This window comes from Eumetopias jubatus, unplaced genomic scaffold, assembly GCF_037043125.1.
Source record: "Eumetopias jubatus isolate StellerSeaLion01/CBP00866 unplaced genomic scaffold, mEumJub1_p1.0 scaffold_15, whole genome shotgun sequence".
NCBI classification, from domain to species: Eukaryota; Metazoa; Chordata; class Mammalia; order Carnivora; family Otariidae; genus Eumetopias; species Eumetopias jubatus.
Window position 1 is genome coordinate 46,676,604 of NW_028274821.1, and position 17,597 is coordinate 46,694,200.

General features: G+C 38.7%; 1 protein-coding gene across 1 annotated transcript in view; it reads right to left on the minus strand.

Annotated features, from left to right (window-relative positions):
- The window catches only part of HACD4 (3-hydroxyacyl-CoA dehydratase 4), a 34,623-nt gene that overhangs the window by 14,931 nt on the left and 2,095 nt on the right, over window positions 1-17,597 (minus strand). The window contains exons 3-4 of the mRNA XM_028107271.2: window positions 15,307-15,434; window positions 4,923-5,035 (exon numbers count right to left, since the gene is read on the minus strand). Coding sequence (XP_027963072.1) covers window positions 4,923-5,035; window positions 15,307-15,434 — 241 coding nt within the window. The remainder of the gene's footprint in view (window positions 1-4,922; window positions 5,036-15,306; window positions 15,435-17,597) is intronic.

Below are 17,597 nucleotides of genomic sequence, written 5' to 3' on the forward strand. Positions count from 1 at the left end.
GTTTAAATTCCAAACTTTATATCCTATCATTTAAGCAGAAGAGGTGAACATAAATACATAGATACATACATATGGGGAAGGGAACTGTGTCAGTCTGGCTTGTCTCAGGGGGTAGATCATGGATAATTACGAAGGTAAACAAAGAAAATGGAACCCTTAGCCCTCAGCAAATTACAAGTTTCCCTGATTAGTGGCTTCAATTTCACTCAAAAGCTAAGCCCATTTTATGCAGCATGCCGCTAGATTTTTAAAGACAGACATACTTGTAGATATTTAGGGAATGAATTTTTAAAGTACAAGTGTGACTTCCAAGTCCTTATTTGGCATCCTTCTGCTTGTGTAGTTGTGCTATGCTGTGTGATCAGTTAAAGAACTGGCCTTTCAAGCTTGTTTTGGGTGCAGAGGTGGTTTTAAAGCTGCCTTCATGATGTAATAGATGAAGCAGTCTGCATCTTTTTGTTTCTCTGACTAGGCAGTGGTTCTCAAGCTTCAGCACACATCAGAATCAGCCAGAGGTCTTGCTGAAGCACAAATTGCTAGGCCATATACCCAGAGGGTCTCATTCTGTGGGTCTCAGGTACAGCCTGAGATTTTTCTATTATAAACAAGTTCCAGGTGATGCTAATGCCACACTAGTCTAGGGACTATACTTTGAGAACTACTGGAATAGGCTGTACATAATATGGCAAAACAAAATCCAAAACCTTGAAAACATGGAGAAAACTAAACCTTTCTTCTATTCTAGGACCCCGATTCCATTCCACAGAGGCAATGATCAATGCCAGTTTCTTATATATCCTCTCAAATATTCTTGCATTTGCTTATCTGTGTATATAATAACCATATACCAACAGTGCAAGCCTTCACTAAACATGGCATGTTATCAAACTTGATTTGTACCAATCTCAGTGAAAAATTGGCATCTACTTTTTTATTGCAAGAGTACATGAGCATCTTATATGTTTAAAGCCACTTCTGATGAAGTCCAATGTATCTTTTATTCTTTTGTTGCTTCTGTTTTTGGTGTCTAAGAATCCACTGCCAAATCCAAAATCACCAAGATTTACCCCATGCGTTCTTCTCAGAGTTTTATAGTTTTAGCTCTTACATTTAGGTTTTCGATCCATTTTAACTTCTATGTATGGTGTGAGGTAAGGGTCCAACGCGAGTGGACATCTCGTTGTCCCAGCACCATTTGTTGAAAGACTGTTTCCCCCCCACCATTTAATGGTCTTGGTACCCTTGTCAGAAATCAACTGACTATATGAGAATTTATCCCTGGACTATCAATTCTATGATATATCTTTATGCCAGTATTGCATTATTATTGCTTTGTACTGAGTTTTGAAATTGAGAAGTGTGAGTCTTCCAACTATGTTCTTCTTCAAGATTGCTTGGGCTAGTCTAAGGTCCTTGAATTTCCATTATGAATTTTAAGATCAGCTTCGCAATTTCCGCAGAACAGCCAGCTGGGGTTCTGATAAGGATCACATTGAATATGCAGATCAATTTGGAGAGTGTTGCAGTCTTAACAATATTAAGTTTTCAACCCATAAACACTGGCTATCTCTTTATTTAGATATTTGTAAATTTCTCCCAACAGTATTTTAAAGTTTTCAATGTGTAAGTTCTGCACATCTTTTGTTACATTTATTCCAAAGTACTTTATTTTTTGATGCTATTATAAATGAAATTTTTCCTTAATTTTATTTTAGGATAGGTCATTGCAAGTTGTATAGAACACAAATGAGTTTTGTATATTGGTTCTGTATTCTACAACCTTTCTTTACCAGTTTACTAGTTCTAGTATTTTTAGTGGATTCCTTATGATTTTATTTACAAAATCATATAACCTGCCAATAGAGACTTTACTCCTTCCTTTCTAATATGATTGTCTTTTACATCATTTTCTTGCCTAACTGCCATGATGAGAACTTCCAGTACAATGCTGAATAGAAGTGGCAAGAGTGTACATTCTTCTTCCATTCCTCATCTTAGGAAGAAAGCATCAGTCTTTCAACATGAACAATCATCTGGATGTGCATTTTTTTATAGATGCCTTTATCAGGCTGAGGAAATTTCTAGTCCTTGCATTTATTTATTTATTTAAGATTTTATTTATTTGAGAGAGAGAGAGTGTGCGCACAAGTGGCGGGGGGAGGAGCAGAGGCAGAGGGAGAAGCAGACTCCCCACTGAGCACGGAGCCCAATGTGGGGCTCGATCCCAGGAGCCTGAGATCATGACCTGAGCCAAAGGCAGATACTTAACCAAGTGAGCCACCCAGGTGTCCCTCTAGTCCTTGCCTTAAAAAAAAAAGTCATTTTAGGGTAAGCAGGGAAGATAATTCCACCCCAACTTTACAGAGGAAAAAAAACAGTTTCAAAAAAGCTAGGTGCTCAGAAATTTCACTTCTAAGTTATGAGAAACGAAAGCCTATGTGCATAAAAAAGCTTGTACATGAATGTTCATAGCAGTATTCCTCATAACCAAAAAGTATGTCCATCAACTGAAGAATGGATAAAAGTGGTATATCGCTATAATGGAATATTATTCATCCATAAAAAGGAATGAAATACTGATACATGTTATAACATGGATAAACCTTGAAAACATTATGCTAAGTGAAGAAAATCAGTCACAAAAGGCCACATATTGGATGGTTCCATTTATATGAAATGTCCAGAATAGGCAAATTCATAGAGACAGTATGTTAGTGGTTGCCAGGGGCTGAGAGGAGAAAATGGGGATTTTACTGCTGAAAGCTTTGGGGTTTCTTTATAGAGTGCAATGAAAATGTCCTCAAATTAGTGATGATAGTTACCCATCTTTAAATACACTAAAACCCACAAATTTTCTATTTTAAATGGGTGAATGTTGGGTGCCTGAGTGTCTCAGTCAGTTAAGTGTCTGACTCTTGATTTCAGCTCAGATCATGATCTCAGGATCCTGAGACTGAGCCTTATATCTGGCTCCACACTGAGCGTGGAGCCTGCTTAAGATTCTCTCCCTTTCCCTCTGCCCCTCCCCACCCCCACTCTCGCTCTATTTAATTAAAAAATAAAGGGTGAATATTAAAGTACATGAATTATCTCAATTCTTTTGTCTTTGAAGGCTCAGTGGTATGTCCAAGATTATATAGCAAGGAGTGGAGGTGGGATTCATCCTAAGATCTCCTCTGTTAAAAAGCCCTTCCATGGGGCGCCTGGGTGGCTCAGTCATTAGGCGTCTGCCTTCGGCTCAGGTCATGATCCCGGGGTCCTGGGATCGGGTCCCACATCGGGCTCCTTGCTCAGTAAGGAGCCTGCTTCTCCCTCTCCCTCTACTGCTCCCCCTGCTTGTGCTGACAAATAAATAAATGAAAATCTTTTAAAAAAAAGCCCTTCCATGACATCATGATACTACTCTCAATGTTAAAATCATTTTGTTCTCTAATGGGTTTACCTGAGCTTATCAGAGACTGAACTGACACTGGAAGAGTCAGGCATACCAGAGAACAATATGTCAGAAAGTCCCAGTCCCAGATGGGGCTCCTTGTCTCACAAACAGAAAGTCATGGGCTACAAAAGTCCATGAAATTCGCCCCAGGTCTACAAAACTGTCAGTTAAAAATGAGGAATAACTTCCTAAATTATATATACAAAGAATGATAGTCCTTTTCATTCAACAAAACATTTCATTCTAACTCACTCTAGGGCTCATCCCATTATTTAGAAATACTTTAATTCAGCCAAGTTACTGACAATATAATAAATGAGTAATTTACGTAACCTCAGCTAAAATGCTAGGGTGCTTTTGTTACCTATCCACATCCAGATCTTGCCAAGTGGGAGGGGTGGTTCTCATTTGTGAAAGCCAAAGTAGCAGTTAGGACACCTCCCCAAGATGAGCCTCTGAGCAAAGGCGACTATTTACCCCACTGCTGGTAGATATAAGACTAGACCCCTCTCTTTGCAAAGTTTTAGAAATAGAAGGAAACTGAAGATGATCTAGAGCAAAGGTTCTTAATCTGAGGTTCAAGGATTCTGAGGGACTCCACAAAATAACTTAAGTCATTGAGACGCACTGGAATTGTATATAAAATGTACCATGGCAATGAAAAGTACAGCATAGGGAATATAATCAAAAATATTGTAATACTGTTGTATGGTAACAGATGGTGACCGCACTTATCGTGGTTGGCACTGATTAATGTATAGAGAACTGTCCAATCAGGGGCGCCTGGGTGGCTCAGTCGGTTAAGCATCTGCCTTCGGCTCAGGTCATGATCCCGGGGTCCTAGGATCGAGCCCCACATCGAGCTCCCTGCTCAGTGAGGAGCCTGCTTCTCCCTCTCCCTCTGCTGCTCCCCCTGCTTGTGCTTGCTCTGTCAAATAAATAAAATCTTAAAAAAAAAACACACACAAAACTGTCCAATCAGTATGTCATATACCTGAAACTAATAAAACACTGTAAGTTAATTATACTTCAATAAAAAATACAGAATAAATGTATGTGGAGGTGTGTTCTTCCCCAGAGTGATGAGGCCCTATATTTAAAGTACTCTGGAATTCACAGAAACCAACTTGGTAAATCCTAACTATGACATAATAGAAGTCTTGCTTTGCTTGTTAGAGTAACATGTACCAGAGCAATTTCACGGAATGCCTTTCATTAGCAATTAGCTGTGAGGTTTATCCCAAATTGGTGCTATGCCAAGTCTTCTGCTGGAAAACTGAATGCACCGATTTGCTCTTGTAATACCACGGGAGGTTTGCATTACCTCCGATATGCCCATTATGGAAAGCACTAAGAATACATTTCCATATCAAGATAAAATAATTTGCAAAGGGGTTATGTTTTTCTCATGCAAGGTAACCAAATGTAGGCAGCTATTACTAGTAGAAAAGCAACTTGGCTTTAAGAGATTATTTTGCCTCCTTACCTAACCATATCCAATAGATTCCAAAAGATGAATAAAACACACACCACATATTTCTCTTGGACTTCCTCTTGACTGGTGATCACCACAAAGAGGATGATTATTCTCTCTGTGAGCTAACAAAGAAACAGCAAAGTCAAGAATTAGGATCATCTGTTAAACATGTAGGTAATTTTCTAATTTTAGAAACCAGCGTTCCTCTTCAAAGTATGCTTTAACTGGAAATAGGTATGCTAAACTGTTAACATGGTCTCTCAGGGAGTAGGGTTACAAGTCAATTTCATTTCCTCCTTAGTGTTTTTTGTATTCTCCAAATTATATATCATGAATGAAAAGAAAATATTTTATCTAATCAGGATATTTCTCCTCCTGCGATATATGCACCCATGTTTTTATTCACTTTGGCAAGCTTTTATTGAATGTCCACTATGTATCAGATGCCAAGGTAATATATATAGTGCAAGTGTGGTCCTTGCTACATAGAGTAGGAGTGGTAGGAGAATGTGGGGGTAGAATTCGCACACGGTGTGAATAATGCTGTCATTTGAAGTGCTCTGAATGGGAGCACAGGTGAGGGACATACCTGTCTGGGGAAAGGATGCAGAGAGATTTATTAAGACAGGCAACACCTCAGCTGGATCAGGGGTTTGTCAAGTAGACTGAATAGGAAAAAGGACATCCTAGGTCAGGTGAGCCCGCGAAGCAAACAGGCAGAGGTGTGAAAATGCAGGTGTATTAGGAAGTAAGGAGAACCCCTGGAGGCTAGAGTTGGGGGAAGGTACAGAAAAGGGAATACATAGATAAAATCGAAAACGTGGTGGGGGCTGGGTTATAAAGGGTTTTGAATGATAGGCCAAGAAATTTCGATCTCATCTAACAGGGAAGCTATTGTAGCTTTTTTTTTTTTTTTTTTGGAGGGTGGATGGAGGGGAAAGAGAATATAATCCTAACCTTTATAAGCCAGTGGAAAATGAAAAGAATTTAACATACACATTTTTTTACAAGTCAGTAAGCATTTGCAAATCATTGAGAATTCATACACTTATGGCTTAGCTCCAATTACTGACCTCAAAAAATAAGTTTTTCTTTCCCAACCTAAATATAATGTGCCTTCTTAATTTCCCTGTACAGTGGGCATTTTTTGTTTTGTTTTTTTAAACAAAACATTCTACTTTGTTCTCAATGGTCAAAGGAAAATGTACTTGAGACTGAGGGAGCATATTAGTGATAAAGGAAAGGGGAGGATTGCTTTATATTTTTCAATAGGCAGATCTTTATTTTTAAGGCAGATCAAGGAGAAAGAATGGAACAATCTGTGACTTAGAATCACAGGTTGTTAATCCTGGAAAATCATCTAGTGCAGAGAAATCCCAGATTTGCTAAAACTGGGCCACATGATCAGATATGCATGTGTATGAGCTCTACCAGCATGTATGACCACAGCAGTGAGTCAAGAGGATCTTTGCTTGGCTAAGGGAATTAGATATGATTCAAACCTTAGTCAATCTATAGAAGCCATTTACATAGCTGTACTGATTCTGTCACTCTTTCTTTAAAATGCCCCAGTTTCTTGATTTAATTATATTTACATAATGAAGTATACTTAACCTCAATTAAAATTACCAAACGATCCAAGCTTGCGTCAGTGACAGCGGGCAGCCTTCAGATAAAAGATTTTAGCAGCACAAAAATCAAATTACCATATGACGCAGTAATTCCACTACTAGATATTTACCCCAAGAAAACAAAAACACTAATTTAAAAAGATACAGACACCCCTGTTTATTGAAGCATTATTTACAATAGCCAAGATAAGGAAGCAACCCAAATTGTTTGTTTCCTATAGCTAAGAGTCTCTTATGGTTTGCCTCCCTTTTTTAAAATTTATTTTTTTAAAATATTGTATTTATTTACTTGAGAGTGCAGAAGGGGGAGAGGGGCAGAAGGAGCGGAAGCAGCTGACTGCCTGCTCAGTGGGGAGGCTGATGCAGAATTCGATCCCAGGATTCCGAGCTCATGACCTGAGCCAAAGTCAGCCGCTTAACCCACTGAGCCACCCAGGTGCCCCAACTCCCTCTCCGTTTTTATCTTATTTTTCCTTTCCTTCTATGTTTTCTTGTTTCTTAAATTCCACATTTGACTGAATATTACTCAACCATAAGAAAATGAGATCTTGCCATTTGCAACAGCATGAATGGACCTAGAGGGTACAATGCTAAGTGAAATAAGTCAAAGAGAAAGACAAATACTATATGATTTCACTCATATGTGGAATTTAAGAAACAAATGAACAAGCAAAAAGAAACAAAACAACAGACTCAAATACAGAGAACAAACTGATGGTTGCACAAGGGGATGTGGGTGGGGTGATGGGTAAAATAAACGGGATTAAGAGTATACTTATTGTGATGAACACTGAGTAATGTATAGAATTGTTGAATCATGTTGTAGACCTGAACTATAACACTATATGCTAATTGTACTTCATTTAAAAAAATAAAAATTAGTTTTAGCCTCAAAGACTTATAACCAAAATTATTTCAATCCTATGAACTTTTGTTGAGAACTTTAAAAACATATCCATAATATGTGCAAAATCACCGATTATTTTCTTCTGTAAGACATAATCATTTACTTATTTCTATTTATGTATTTTTTGTTTATTCATCATTCAGTACATATTTATTGAGTGCACTGTTCTGGGTCCTGGGAGATGTAGCTATGAACAAGACCACATTCCAGCCCTCAGGGTATTTACATCCTACTTCGTGAGGTATACAGTAAGCAAATTTAGAATAATTGAGAGTTCAAGACAAATAGCCTAAATCCAAACTTTCACTCCACCATTCACAATTTATGTGGCTTTGGGTAATTCATTTAGCTTTTGGGCTAATTATACTGCAGATAATAATCAGCATTAGCATTATATAGTAAATTATAAAGGATAAAGTTATGATTGAAGATTTGAAGATTAAATAAGTTAATGCACATGAAGAACATAGAAAACTATTTGGCACATAAAAATCCCTAAATAAATCTACGTTATTACTAATAAAATAAACATAATGTAGTGATTAGTATATTTACAGGAAAACATATTTTTCTATAGATCATTAAGACTATCACTGAATAAAAAAGGTTAGTCTCAGCATCTTTAAAATTATACTATAAATATAGTTTTATAACGATCACACTGAAGAACTCCATGGATCAAATACAAAAAACAAACAGGAAAATTCTAAAATCTTACCTACAGAGCGAATTGTGTCATTCATTCCCAGGAGGCTTCAACACTGAGAACGTCGGCTTGACAATCCCCAGTACAGTTTTATCTCTCACAATGCAAACCTGTTTTCAACTCAAAACTGGAAAACCCATATGGCTGTATGGAAAACCCAATTATTTAATCTAGCAATGCAAAGAGGCACCTGCTTCACAGCTAAAAAGAAATCAGGGTGAAACTTGGCTGTTTTCCTAAAACAGTTTACATTAAGAACACCCTTGGTATTTTCTATTTGTTCTCAGAATCTAGGATTGTGAAAAATCTTTGGAGTTATTTTTGGCAAGCAGATCCCTGCTTGCCCTTAGCAGAAATAGGTGATATTCGTAAATATAAAAATGGTTTTTGCGATTTGGGTTCACAAATGGAAGTTTTTGTGGGCACAGTAATCTGGGGGTAGTAATTCCTAGTGTGTCGATTTACAGATTTTTCAAGTTTTGTAAAATTAACACATGTGTGGCAGTGTTTCTTGCAATGCAAAGGATGAATGCAGAATTAAGCCACTTTAACTGTTCTATATGAAGTCTTTGAATTTAAAGCATTTCTCAAAAGGTGAAGGGGTAAATGGGATTACTCCGAGGGTTTCCTAAATGTACAGCGATCTAATGTCCTGATCCAAAGGCTAGTTTTGTGGATATTTTCCTGTCTCCTGGAGTTAAGACAACCTAAGGCTTTTGTCAATAAAAACCTCTTTCTCAGGCTTCTGCACAAAGTTAGAACAAAGTCCTTCAAAGTCAGTATTTCAGAGTTGGCAGTGTTTCCACACTATAAAAACTAAGTTGTTTAAAAATAAATAAAATAGAAAATAAAAACCTAGTTTTTTTTTTTAAAGATTTTATTTATTTGAGAGGGAGAGAATGAGAGAGAGAGAGCACGAGAGAGGGAAGAGGGTCAGAGGGAGAAGCAGACTCCCCACTGAGCAGGGAGCCCGATGTAGGACTCGATCCCGGGACTCCAGGATCATGACCTTGAGCCAAAGGCAGTCGCTTAACCAACTCAGCCACCCAGGCGCCCATAGTTGTTTTGATTACATCTATTGAAATATATGAATTTCCCAATTCAACTTTTTTTACCAAGCTAAATTATGTAAGCTCTTTTGGGAGGAAGGGGTTGGAGAGGAAAGATGTGTAGTTTTCACTTATATTATCATGTCTTATAATAGTTATGTTTGTTTGGGACCTAAATTACTTTCCCATTTTATAAATTAAAACACAGAAAATTTATTGGGGCGCCTGGGTGGCTCACTCATTAAGCATCTGCCTTCAGCTCAGGTCATGATCCCAGGGTCCTGGGATAGAGCCCCATGTCAGGTTCCCTGCTTGGTGGGGAGCCTGCTTCTCCCTCTCCTGCTTACCCTGCTTGTGTTCTCTCTCGCTGTCTCTGTCAAACAAATAAGTAAAATCTTGAAAAAAAAAACCCAGAATATTTACTATATTTCTTTATATGACTTTAATGGATATGTAATTATTTCCAAAAATGGATGTCTATGAGCAACTATTTGTTATAGTTTTGCCCTTTTCCCCCAAAGTATATTTAAAAGAATACATAACATTATTATTATTTTTAAAGATTTATTTATTTGACAGAGAGAGACAAAGCGAGAGAGGGAACACAAGCAGGGGGAGTGGGAGAGGGAGAAGCAGGCTTCCCACCGAGCAGGGAGCCCGATGCGGGGCTCGATCCCAGGACCCTGGGATCATGACCTGAACTGAAGGCAGACACTTAACAACTGAGCCACCCAGGCGTCCCTAAATTGATTATTATTGTATTTTATTGTATACTGTATGTTTTGAAAATACATAAAAATTTTTTATTGTGTTAAATTATTTTAGTCTGTCAATTGTGTATAATTTCAGAAATTCATAATGGCTTTTCCCTGTCAAAATAAAGATGTACGTATAAAACATCTAAAAATGCACAGAACAGAGAAAACAAACAGACCTCCTGTACACATACCACCACCATTTGATACATGGCTCAACTAGCTACATTTTCCTATTGCTTTTTGGAATTACTTATCTTGATACTTTGGAAGACCAGTTTCCAAAACGAGAATTCAGTCATGCCTTAGACTCACAAAGGTAATGGCAAAATACCATCACAAATATGCAGACATGTGTTTTGGCCCACTGAAAGCAGCTGGGCACCGTGCCTTTTTCAGGATACTGTATGCAGTCAGCTGTGATTGCTGAGTAGCTTAACCACATTCTTAACTACGGTTTCTTCACTTAAAAAATGGGGAAACAGGAAAACCAAGAATGGTTACACAACCTTAGAGTTTTGTTTGGTTATTTTAAAACAGAGGCCTCACAGTCATCTCATAATGAGGGAATTCTTCTAAAAGTCAGAACTCGAAGGAGGCAGAAAATGAAATTTTGAACATGATGATATAGGTTTTCAAAACTCTTTCCAACACCAGGTCCTTCAGGAAAACTATAGAAAAGACAGTAAATGAGTTAACACAAATAGAGAACAGATAAAATTTAAGAGGAGAAAAAAAAAAAAAAAAAGGAAGCCAAACAATCACAAAAGAAATTAACAGTAGCCAGGTTGAAAATGGTAGCCATCTTCCCTGATGTGGTGAATTCCCTTCTTGTTATCCCTGCCAACAAAAAAGACTTAAAAATCACTTGAGCCCCATTAACAGTAGACACTATAAACTCACTTTGAATAAAAAGATTCAATGTATATTTGCCATTATTATCTTAAATTACCAAACCAGGATATAGTTTGATTACAGTGATCATAGTTCTATAAACCATTACATTAATAGTGATCCTGGGTGGCTCAGTCGTTAAGCATCTGCCTTCGGCTCAGGTCATGATCGTACCCAGGGTCCTGGGATCGAGTCCCGCATCGGGCTCCCTGCTCGGCAGGAAGCCTGCTTCTCCCTCTCCCACTCCCCCTGCTTGTGTTCCCTCTCTCGCTGTGTCTCTGTCAAATAAATAAATAAAATCTTTAAAAAAAAAAGGAAATACACTTAAGGGAAGTCCATCTAGGTCTCGGCTAGCTGGCTAGTCTGTTATTAGGAGTTCAGACTCTAAATATTATCCTGATTTTTATTTTACATTTGATATTTCAAGACTTAAAATGTCTTCATCCTAATGAATACTATTTCTCTATTTTTATTTAACAAGTAAAATTTAAAATCTCCCATAAACTTGTAATGCTGAGTTCTTAAGAGGCTCCTTAGGATTATATTGCTATTTCCATCTTTATTTTTTTTTAATATTTTATTTTTTTGAGAGAGAGAGAGAGAGCACAAGAGGGGAGAGGGTCAGAGGGAGAAGCAGACTCCCTGCTGAGCAGGGAGCCCGATGCGGGACTCGATCCCAGGACCCTGAGATCATGACCTGAGCCCAAGGCAGTTGCTTAACCAACTGAGCCACCCAGGCGCCCCGCTATTTCCATCTTTAAACTTTCATGGTATTTTAAACAAATGTTAATACAAGAATCTGTGTCACTTTAGTCAACAAAAATTTAAGGCGTACATTTATGTCCTACTTTGCTAGATGCTAGCAATACAATCAGATTCTGACAGATTATTTTCACAATGCAAATTTGTCAAATTTATTTATTTCCATTTTTCCGATTTTGCAAATGAAGTTATCCTCACAGAAATCCCTTTTTCTGTAGATTTTAAACACATGTTCATATAGTCACCTAACTTTTCTTTGTACGGAAAATACCACTTTTTTTCTCTTGCCTTACCAGCAGTGATTTCCTGTACTGAATCTCGACCCATGAATTTCTCATCCTCCTTCAACCTGCCTTTAAAAAGAAATATGGTGGGGCGCCTGGGGGGCTCAGTCAGTTAAGTGTCTGCCCTTGCCTCAGGTCATGGTTTCTGGGTCCTGGGATCGAGTCCCGCATCAGGCTTCCTGCTCACTGGGGAGTCTGCTTCTCCCTCTCCCTATCTCTGTGCCCCTCTGCCCCCACCCCCACATTCATGCGGGCTCTAGCTCTCTCTCTTAAATAAATAAAATATTAAAAAAAAAAAAAAAGGAACATGGTCATCTAGGGCTAAAGACCTGGAGAGGAAACAAGTAATAGCTAAAATAACAGCAATAGTTTCCAGATATTGTATTCTAACTAAGCACTAGGAACTTAATCCCACCCATTTTTTCAGTTACTCCATGAGATGTTATTTTCACACCACATGAGAAAATGAGGTTCAGAACAATTTCTATGTTTAAATTCATACAACTAGTTTCTACTCCTGAAATTAATATCACAGTATCCTTTAACTAACTGGAATTTAAATAAGAACTTGAAATAAAAAAAATAAATTCATACAACTAGTAAGAGCTAGAACTGGGATTTGAATCCAGGTCTGTAGGATTCCCAAGTCTATGATTAGATGCTATATAAGATAAACATCAATGATCTCTCCTTTCCATTTGTATTCAGTAAAAGTGGCAGAAAGAACAAGAAATGGCTGAGTATTCTGTTCCTTGGATATGGGTGAAGGAAACTTTTTTTTTTTGGATTTTTTTTTTTTAAGATTTTATTTATTTGAGAGAGAGTACGAGAGAGCAGGGGCGGCGGGGGGTGGGGAGAAGCAGGCTTCCCACTGAGCAGGGAGCCCAATGCGGGGGGCTCGATCCCAGGACCCTGGGATCGTGACCTGAGCCAAAGGCAGACGCTTAACAACTGAGCCACTCAGGTGCCCCTGGACCATCTACTCTTGGCCAGAGAGTCTGTGTGGTGTCTTTCCCCCAAAACAGCTCTATGACTGTGGATATGATCCCACAGCGACAGCTAGAGGAGCCAGGTGTCAAACCCAAGTCTGAATGACTCTAACCCTGACTCTCCTCCATCCTACACTGCCTAGGGCAGTGGCACCGTGAGAGTGGGAAGCGGCTGTGCAACCTGCCCCTTAAGAGAAGATCACCTCAGTGCTTCCCACAGCAACAGCATTATTGCCCTGGATGTTTCCAACTGGCTAGTCTAACTGTGCAGTGTCTTGGAATGAGGTCATTTTTTCATAGAATTCTTATTAGTGACTTGAGTTGCAAGTTTTCAGGGCTTTGCTTTTCAACTGCTAACTATAATACGGGTAATGTGATTAAAACCTACTTGCAGAACCATGCTCATGGAAGAATTATCATTAAAATGTCCATACTATCCAAAGCAGACTACAGACTCAATGCAAACCCTACAAAAACACCACATTTTCACAGAAGTAGAACAAATAATCTTAAAATTGGTATGGAACCACAAAAGACCTTGAATAGACAAAGTAGTCTTGAGAGAGAGCCACACAGTGGAGGTATTATAATCCCAGATTTCAAGATATACGACAAAGCTGAAGTAACCAAAACAGTATGGTAGTGGCCCAAAAACAGACACAGAGATCAAAGGAACAGAATAGAGCCCAGAAATAAACCCATGATTATATGGTCAATTACTCTTCAACAAAGGAGGTAATAAAATCCAATGGGGAAAAGACAGTCTCTTCAACAAATCGTTTTGAGAAAATGGGACAGCTACATGTCAAAGAAAAAAACTGGACCACTTTCTTACACCATACACAAAAATAAACTCAAAATGGATTAAAGACCTAAATGTGAGACCTAAAACTGTTAAACTCCTAAAAGAAAACACAGGCAGTAATCTCTTGGACATCAGCCTTAGCAACATATTTATGCATATGTCTCCGCAGGCAAAAGAAACAAAAGCAAAATTAAACCATCGGGACGACACCAAAATAAAAAGCTTTTGCACAGCAAATGAAACCATCAACAAAACAAAAAGGCTACCTAGCGAATGGCAGAAGATATTTGAATGAGAAATATCTGATAAGGGGTTAATATCCAAATATATATGAAACACACAACACCAGAAAAACAAACAATCCAATTAAAAAATGGGCAGAAGTGAATATTTTTTCAAAGAAAACACACAGATGGCCAGCAGGCACATGAAAAGGTGCTCAACATCACTCATCATCAGGGAAATGCAAATCAAAACGACAACGAGATACCACCTCATACCTGGAAGTGTCTAGAATCAGAGACAAGAAACAAGTGTTGGCAAGGATGTAGAGAAAAGGCAACTGTTGGTGGGAATGTAAATTAATGCAGCCACTGGAGAAAACAGTATGCAGTTTACTTAAAAAATTAAAAACAGAAATACCATATAATCCAGTAACACCACCACTACTGCGTATTTACCCACAGAAAACAAAAACACTAATTTGAAAACATATGTACCCATGTTTACTGCCGCATTATTTCTAATAGCCAAGTTATGAAAACACCCCAAGTGTCCATCCATAGATGAATGGATAAAGAAGATGTGGTGTGTACACACACACACACACACACACACACAAAGTAATACTCAACCATGAAAAAAGAATGAGATCTTGCCATTTACAAGAACATGGATGGAGCTAGAGAGTACTGTGCTAAGTGAAATGAGTTAGAAAGACAAAGACCACATAATCTGACTTATTTGTAGCACCTAAAAAATAAATGAACAAACAACCAAAAAAATAATAATAATAAAGGCCCCAAACAGACTCCTTAATACAGGGAACTGATGGTTGCAAGAGGAGTGGTGATTGGGGGGATGGGTGAAATAAAGGAGATTAAGAGGTACCAATGTTCAGTTACAAAATAAGTCACAGGAATGAAAAGTACAGCATAGAGAACACAGTCAATAATATCGTGTGTGTGTGTGGCTTTTTTTTAAGATTTTATTTATTGATTCATGAGAGACAGAATGAGAGAGAGAGAGGCAGAGGGAGAAGCAGGCTCCCAAGGAGCAGGGAGCCCGATGCGGGGCTCGATCCCAGGACCCTGGGATCACGACCTGAGCCGAAGGCAGACGCCCAGCCATCTGAGCCACCCAGGCGCCCTGTGTGTTTTTTTTAAAGATTTATTTATTTGAGAGAGACAGAGAATGCACATAAGTGGGAGGGGCAGAGGAAGAGGGAGAGAGAAACCCAAGCAGACTCTGTGCTGGTAGTGGAGCCCGAGGCGGGGCTCAATCTCATGACCCTGAGATCACAACCTGAGCCAAAACCAAGAGTTGGCTGCTTAACTGGCAGCACCACCCAGGCACCCCCAATGATATTGTTAAAAACAAAACAAAACCTACCTGCAGAAACCTAGGAAAGAGATGGTTTGGTTCAATGCCAACATAGATATGCAGCAACTCCAGGAGGGAAATGGACTGGCAAAGGCGCATCACAAGACCAATAGCATAAAACGTGTCAACCATGGAACCTGCATCCAGGGAATTAAAAATAGATACAGTAAGTAAAAATTAGGTCACAACCCAAGTCTATGCAGCACTTTGAAATAAAAATTGTGATTATTTACTTTTTTCATTGTACATGTGAGAAATTTCCTAACAGCTACTAAACTATTAAGAATACTATGCAACCCGGCGCCTGGGTGGCTCAGTTGGCTGAGTGACTGCCTTCAGCTCAGGTCATGATCCTGGAGTCCCGGGATCGAGTCCCGCATCGGGCTCCCTGCTTGGCGGGGAGTCTGCTTCTCCCTCTGACCCTCCCACCTCTCATGCTAACAAATAAAATCTTAAAAAAAAAAAAAAGAATACTCTGCAACCAAAGAAAGCACTTCATATTGTAGTCTATCTTAATTGCTCCTCTTCTAAAAAAGTAAAAATTTGAAAAAGGCGGCCCATGGCCAAAGCTATAGTATTTATTCTCCATATATAATTCCCCATATATGTTATAAAGCAATTCCCGCACAAAAGTAACCCAGTAGAATCTAGACTCTATCAACTGTAAACAGGTTGGAGATAAGCTTATTAAAGAAGCTGGCGTGCTCACACCTTTTTGACAAGACAATGACAAAGATGAGAAAAATATGATTCTAGAGAAGCTTTATGGAAAGGACATTATAATGATGTCATGTTTAATAACATCTTATTTGTGTCTTACACATACTTGGTTAGTGCCTTCTAGACCTTGGTTAGAACCTGGGCCTTTGGTGGGGACTTTTGGAGATTGCATTGCAGAGAGCCCACACTGTATTTGGAAAAGAACTGAAATAGGAGAGAAACAACTATTCCTCTAAATAGGATAAATCTGTTGGTTTAAATTTTAAAATGAAATCCCACCATGTTAGATTATTTAAAGATTTACGGAAGACTTGGCTGTCTTTCCTGCCCAGGGATCATCCACATGATGATAATTTATGGAGCACTAAGGGTTTCTCTTCTCAACAGCTCTAGCAGGTGAGCACTATTAGCATCATCCCCATTTCACAGAGGGTTCCCAAGGCGCTCTCATCCACTGCCCTGCACTTGCTACAACAGAGCATTACCAGTTACATAGCTCTGTGATGGGGAAGGTAGCAGGCGTTACTCTTCAGGTGATGAGATTGCTACTAAGCTACTTAATTTATACATTGACTCAGGAATTGTACTGAACTCCCACTTAGTTGTTTTCAGTCTGCTTTCCATACGAATGGTTGTGTTGCTTTAATAAGAGGCTTCTCCAATTATAACAGTAGGATAATAATTAAGAAATAAACGCACTGCTGACTAAAGCAATTTTTCCCACTGGAAAGGCCAGGCAGGATAAGAAAGAGTTCATTGCTTGTAACTCTTGGTGTGAATGACTTGTAATATGCCCACAAAGCCTCAGCTAACTTTCAAGGCCTAGAAGTGTCGGTTTTTTTCCTATAAACATGCAGGGAAGTTTTCTCATCACTCATGTTTTCCTCTGCTTGAAGACTCCCAACATTCATAGTTGAAATTCAAGCCTTAGATTGTATCTTTGGAGGTTGCTGAGTGAAAGAATTTAACTGCAGATTCGCAGTAATAAAAAGCAACCTAAAATAGTTATGGTACCTCGGAATTAATTTCCTTATGATACAGAAGTATCTGTTCTGAATTGATGAGCACAGCATGACTTTTCCCGGGAATATTCTATGTGTTTGTTTCTAGCTGAAACTAGCAGTTGCTCAAACTGTCAAGTCATCCAACAGTTGTAAACTGTGATGACACCCATGTGGGGATAGAACATGAAAAGAATGTTATTTTGGGCGCCTGGGTGGCTCAGATGGTTAAGCGTCTGCCTTCGGCTCAGGTCATGATCCCGGGGTCCTGGGATTGAGTCCCGCATCAGGCTCCCTGCTCCTTGGGAGCCTGCTTCTCTCTCTCTCTCCTCCTCTGTCTCTCATGAATAAATAAATAAAATCTTTAAAAAAAAAAAAAAGAAAAGAATGTTATTTTGACAGTCACTTAGTGATTCATTTCTTAAAAACTGAAATGCTAGTTAAAATATTTACTTTTTAGAAAACTGGAGGAAACATGACTTTAACCATTAATACCAACTCCCATATAGATGGTGAGTCATCTCTAAGGTTTGTCATTTACTTAGAGACACATTACTTCTTAAGGGGACCAAAGAGAAC